This window comes from Dendrobium catenatum, unplaced genomic scaffold, assembly GCF_001605985.2.
Source record: "Dendrobium catenatum unplaced genomic scaffold, ASM160598v2 fragScaff_scaffold_1056, whole genome shotgun sequence".
Classification (NCBI taxonomy): Eukaryota; Viridiplantae; Streptophyta; class Magnoliopsida; order Asparagales; family Orchidaceae; genus Dendrobium; species Dendrobium catenatum.
Window position 1 is genome coordinate 445,805 of NW_021319518.1, and position 6,901 is coordinate 452,705.

General features: G+C 37.3%; 1 protein-coding gene across 1 annotated transcript in view; it reads right to left on the minus strand.

Moving 5' to 3' along the window:
• Positions 1–6,411, minus strand: part of LOC110093466 (acid sugar phosphatase) — a gene marked incomplete at its 3' end in the record, with an annotated part of 39,287 nt that extends 32,876 nt beyond the window's left edge. Inside the window, 1 exon segment of the mRNA XM_028698096.1 lies at positions 6,215–6,411. Coding sequence (XP_028553929.1) covers positions 6,215–6,328 — 114 coding nt within the window.
• Positions 6,412–6,901: the final 490 nt, after the last annotated feature.

The following is a 6,901-nucleotide window of genomic DNA, read 5'->3' on the forward strand; positions in this document are numbered from 1 at the left end:
TCTCTCTCTCTCTCTCTCTCTCTCTCTCTCTCTCTCTCTCTCGGCCAGAGATGATCGGGCAAGAGGCGGAGCTCGGCAGCGGCTTGGGGAAGGAGGAGAGATCGTGAGGTCGGGTGTTGAGCAGGAGTTGGATCGGAAGCTGGGCGTCGGCTTAGGGAGCGTCGGAGGTGCAGCGTCGGCGGAGGAGGAGACGGGCTCGGGAAGGAGTTTGGGAGCAGAGAGGGAGATCGGAAGTTTGGAAGGGTTCGGTTGTGGGAGGCCGTGGGAGAGGATCGTGTGTGAGGGGGAAGAGCTTCGTTTGGTGCGGTATTTAACGACGCGTTTGGGCTCTCGATCGAGGCGAGTCGCTGGTTTTACGGAAGATTTTACGGAGAAACGACTGTTTCGGCGCCGAACTCAGCAGGATTTGCGGCTGGTTTCGTGGATCCGTCGGGTAGAAGGTTTGTACGCAAGATTTTTTTTGTTTTGTTATTCTGAGGTTAACAATATGGAAATGAAATCAATGAGTTTTCAGACCAGTGATGAAATTAGTCAAAAAAATCCCTGAAATCTAAATTGGACAATAACTTGTTTTTGAAATTATAATTAGCTAAAGTGTTAATTTAAATGTTTGGATTCATAAATGTATATTGAATATGGAAATGAAATCAATGAGTTTTCAGACCAGTGATGAAATTAGTCAAAAAAATCCCTGACTCTTGAATGAAAGAATTTCTTATAAAACAAAAGGCGATAGTTTCACTGTCGTAAGTGAAAGCGCTAGTTTCTCTCAAAAAAGAAGCGTTTCCCATGATGGACAATGTAAGAAGATGATCCTTGCCATTTTAGGCTAGCTTAAGGGTCTCATGATCTTCTTGAGCGAAAAGAAGGGAGAAGTAGCAAAAAAAAGGTAAACGAGTGAGAGAGGAGAGGGGGATGGGTAGATAACCAAAAAAGATAAGAGAAGGACAAGAGGAAGGAGGAGATAGAACTTTTGTCTAGTAAAAGTAATTTTTAATTCAACTATTTTTTTATGATACAATACGATGTAGCACCAACAAAAAAGTTAAAGACAAAGACACAAATAAAGGCACAACATGAAGATTTGTGTTATTCATCATGCACAACTCTTGAAATAAGTCCAAACACAACCCATAATCCCACCAAAATCATTAAAGAATAATCAAAAAGCTTAATTATCATTTAAATCTAATATCAGTTAAAGAGGTGAAGATCTTGACAAATTTTTTGATTTAAAAATCATTCAACCCATCTTATCCAACTTTAGTTGAAGATTAATACATTTAATAGATATATTTTTTTATTTTCTTTCTCTTATTTTATTTCCCTTCATATTAAGACATGTCATCAAGATATATAATAGCATTTTATTGACTCCAACAGCTTCAAAATTTTGTATAGGTTTGAAAAAGGCCTACAAATAAAATCTTCCTTTGTACTTTCGAATCACAAAATAATTTTTTTTTATTGTGTGAAATTCATGTGGAAAGGCTTAGTGTCTACTATGCTCTTTGATAAAGTTTGATAATTGAACAACAACAACAAGCCTTTATTCCACTATGTGGGGTTAGCTACACGAATTATTCCATCGTGTCATGTTAAGAGTCAAACTATCATTTAAATCTAATAAAGAAATGTCATTTCTAATATTTTCTAACCAAATATTTTTAGGTCTACCTGTACCATTCTTAACATAAGCCAAATCCAATGCATCTACTCTTCTAACCAAGTCATCGAAAGGCCGTCGTTTTATGTGACCAAAATATCTAAGGCGACTCTCTCTAATCTTATCTTGCACAAGAGCTACTCCAATCTTTTCATGTACATGCTCGTTTCATATAATATCTCTAAGAGTAAAGTCATTCATCCATCTGTGCATTATAAATGTTTATTAAAATTTTCAGTTTATAAATTTAAAAATTAAAATACATTTTATAATATGAGCCAATTTCATGGACTGATAATATCTCAATCAGGAGCCCCCACAATCAATAAAAAAATAAAGTTTGTACTATCAAAAGGCTATCTCTTGGGATTAACATGGTAATCACAATATTTTATTTTCTATATTTTGATGTATTAGAAAGATAAATTCAATTTGTTATGCCATAATAGTGAAAATTAGAGAATATACTCCATGTTTATTTTCATAGGAAAATATGATCGAAAATTCCCTCCAAACCAAAACACCCCTTATTTGACCTACAACCCAGGCTATAGGAAAAATGACGTCCCCTCTCACTCTGGCTTTCTTCAGAACTGTCTACTATGCTCTTTGATAAAGTTTGATTAATTGAACAACAACAACAACAAGCCTTTATTCCACTACGTGGGATTAGCTACATGAATCATCACATTGTGTCATGTTAAGAGTCAAATTATCATTTAAATCTAATAAAGAAAGGTCATTTCTAATATTTTCTAACCAAATATTTTTAGGTCTACCTCTACCATTCTTAACATAAGCCAAATCCAATGCATCTACTCTTCTAGCCAAGTCATCGAAAGGTCGTCGTTTTATGTGACCAAACTATCTAAGGTGCCTCTCTCTAATCTTATCTTCCACAAGAGCTACTCCAATCTTTTCATGTACATGCTCGTTTCATATAATATCTCTAAGAGTAAAGTCATTCATCCATCTGTGCATTATCATCTCTGTCACACTTAACTTAATATTATGCTTCTCTTTTAATGGTCAATATTTTGCACCATAAAGTATTGCAGGTCTCACCACCATCTTGTAGAATTTTCCCTTAAGTTTGAGGGGGACTTTTCTATCACACAACAAGCTTGATGCATTCCTCCACTTCAACTATCCAACTTGAATTCTACTAATAATATTCCCATCTATTTAACCATCACTTTGCAATAGACCCAAGATATCTAAACTATGTACTCTTATTAATGACTTGATTGCCTAAAGTCACGATCCCCCCACTAGACCTATTACTACTAAAATTACAGTCAATATATTCGATTTTAGATCTACTTTGAACAAAAACCTTTAGAATCTAAGGTTGACCTCTCATAATTCAAGTTTTATCTTCAACTCCCTCTCCAGTCTTATCAACAAAAAGAATATCATCAGCAAAAAGCATACAACAGGGTACAACCTCTTCCAAATGTTTAGTGAGAACATCCATGACTACAGCAAAAAATTTATGAGCTTAAGGCTAATCCTTGATGTAATCCAACTTAAATAGGAAAATACTTGATCTAACCATGTTGTGTTTGAACACAAGTAACAGCTGCTGCATTGTAGACTGCATGAGGTTCATCAATCAAAAACCAGATCCAAAACTAAGATCAAATCCAAAATCTTAAACAAAAAATAAAGGCCAAAAGCCCATGTCCCATAACCCTTTTTGGGTGATTTTTCTAGAACTTCAAAGCAAAACCAAATGACCTTGGATTCATGATTTTTTAGTTGCATATTGATTAGCCATGTCTATAGGGTTAACCCTTCAAATTTAAAGCCAATTTGAGCCCTTTAACCCCAAAAACTCATTTAAAATCAAAAGGCCGCACAACATTCAAATATTTACAACCTATACCACTAGACCTTGTATCTTGTGGAATTTGACCTCGGGACCTTCCCCAAAACCTTTGAACATGTTTATAATCATTTTTATGATATGTTAAACCATAATTGAACTTTTGTGGACCCTGGTTGACCCAAAGTTTACCAGGGCCCAAATGACCAAAATATCCCTTTAAGGGGAAAATTGAAGTTTTCTCTAAACTTTAACATGGCACAATCAAACTAAACCATGAAACCCTTTCTAATGCATCCTAGACATCATTAGGAGTGCATTGAAATCAAACCCAAGTTTTGGTTTAACTTGGTTGATCAAGTCAATTATGGTTGACTAAATTGCCCCTTAAGGGTTTAAATGTGCTTTTCAAACCAAATGACCACTCCATGGCATGAGAGCACCTCCACTAGCATTAAATCATTAATTGAAATTTATTGGACCCAACCCCAAACTCTAGGTCAACTTGGTTGACCAAGTCAACCAAATTCGACCAAATGCCAAACACTTTAACCTAGCTCAAATCCATTCACCAAGGCATTGCCAAGCCAACCTACGGCCCTAGCTAGGGTGACCCATTAAGTCCCTAAGGGAGTCCCATTGAAGGTCCAGCACTTAGGTCCACTTAGGTTAGCCATATGGCTTGAACCAAGTGTCTAAAGAGGGCTCTTCATGAACCAAAACCCAACCTAAGGCAAATCAAACCAACCAAGGGTTGCATTGGGTCCTCCTTGATCCAATACCTCTGTTGTAGCTAGCCCAACCCTTGGATCAACTCAGGCTAAGACTTAAGCAAGCCCAAAGTGGTCAAAACCACTTTGACTTGAGCCAACTCTCAACTAAGACCAAATCAAATCCAATTGCCTATCACATTGGATAGTCCATGACCCTATGCATCTCCCATGGTCAGCCCAGCCCCTAGCTAGACCTACATCAGGACCCAAACTGATCCAAACCATGCAGGTTTGGGCCAACCCGAATAATCTACCCAATTGAGCTCACTCCTGAGCTCACCAACTCCTCAGGCTTCTTTCCATCTCAGCCCAACCCAAGCGGTGGCCAGCGGCGGCCAGGGCAGGTGAAACTGATGGCTTGTGGTCCCCTACTCACATGAGCCAAATCTAGTGACTTCTCAGCCTAATCTTGCCTCCTTTGAGCTCAGGAGGCTCTATGCAGCTGTTCCCTCTAGCTGGAAGCCATTCAGGGCCTCTAAAGTGTTATCATGGCCGTCTGTCACCATGGGAGCTAAGTTGAATAGGGCACTCTGCCTCAGAGCGCCTCATCAGCACCTTTCGATTGGAAAAGCCTCCCCAGAGCTCTAGCACTTCTCCCCTTGCTTCCTAGCCTCTCTGGTGATCATTTCCGATGAGCTCGAGCAAAGTCCGGCAAATAAGATTTTGCCCTCCGCTCAAAGTCACACTTCTGGTGCTCCTCCAGCCATGACGTCTGAAGGAGAAGTCTTCGTCATCTCCTCTTGAAGCTTCCTGATAAAAAACATTAGCATTAGGGGCTCTCTGTAAGGTAAAAATCCCAACCCAAGCTATTATCACCAAAAAAAATTTTAAGCTCGTTATATAAAAGTGTATGTTTCACAAACAAAAGCCCTACCTAGAAAAGAAATTAAGACAAGATAGCTAAAATTTATATTTTTATGAATACTATTTGAACTTTGCAAGCTTTATGAATTTATTACTATTTCAAAGGGTTGATTTCCTCATAAAATTCATAAGACCAAGATAATTCTTTTCCATGGATTAAAAATGATTGTGATAAACTTTGTATTTTTAAGGCTAAATAGTATTTTGTCAAGAAGACCTAAATTACTTAAGAAGAGTTCCAGTCTCCCCTCATAGAAATTCTCTTAACCTCAATTTTATTCTACGTATTCTCTCTCTCTCTCTCACATTCAATATATATATATATATATATCATGCCTTATAAATCTTTGACTTTATATCAATTTAAAATATTTTAAAATAAAATGAACTTCCATCAAAACACAAAAAGAAAATTAAATTCTATTGATGAAAAATTTAATGTTTTTAAAATTTTATTCCAAATTCTTAGGAATCAACTACAACATTTGACAATTAGGTTCCATAGCCCATCTGATTTGAACCTAGGGATGATCAGTTTAGAAGACTCCTAATAGAATGGCATCAACCAAGATAAGACTTTAAGATTCTCGATCATCCTTGGTCAAAAATAAAAATGACCCCCTCCACAAAGCCTAGAATCTCATCTTATTCAACTTCCACATTCAAGACTACTGCTAAACCATCTACCTCAGACTCGACTATCTTATCATCCACTAGTGCCCGGTAGCACAAAGCCCTCCCTAAATCCAACCATAAGAGCACAAATGATATTATTTGCTTTAAATGTCATAAAAAGAGACAGATGTGAAATAAGGTGACATTTGGGATTTCGCGCAATGAATCCCTTTCAAAAAGGATATAGTGAGGTAAAGATAGAAGTGGGGGTTAACCTTCCTTTCTATGTTGTTGACATCTTTCACTTCTATTTAACTTGCAGCATATCAATTTCATGTATGTAGGCTAAGACTAATAATAATGATCTCTAAGGCCAAGTTCAGGCAGCTGGAAACTAAGAAAAGAGCATCATTCAAATGCAATACTCATCCTAGAAGAAAAAAAAAATCCTCAGCTTAGAAACCAAACCTTGAAGCGACCGCTCTCCGCGAGGGCTCGGATTCCATTCAAACAGCGAAAACTGTGGGTCTTCCCCCGCCTTGAACATGTTCCTCCAACATCCACCGAGCACCTAGCCGCCATCTTCCTCCACCTAAGATGCCCGCCAATAACTTCCTTACCGGAGAATGATTGAAGTTAGCCGAACGAGACGATTCAGGCGTAGGAGACAGATTTTAATTCACCCTCGCTTAAGTACTAATTAAGAAATAAATATTATTATTATTATTATTATTAAATTTAAAATATGCCAAATTGCCCGTTAAACAAACAATTGAGTAATGAAGTGGCTTATGAAAAAATACCCAAATCATGAGCACATTTTTGCATTCAAAAGAAAAATTTACTAACATAGCTATTCACCAGTTGAAGAAGAGGATATCTATTTTAAATTTTTTATTTATTTTATCTCCCCATAAAAAGCCTTTATAGATCTAGTCAATTGCTTATTAAACGAGAGATTGGCACTCCTCACTCATATTTAATTGCTTGCTCCCTCAACAAGTCGATCGCTTTCCATCAATTCATCGTTGATCCACTGCAAAGGGGTTGTTGAGCTCTTATAGAGAGCCAAATAATAATTAGGTCACTGCAAAAAAATGATTATCGCAACACTTAAAATGGACTTTGGAGTTAGAGCTGGATCACATAGGCATA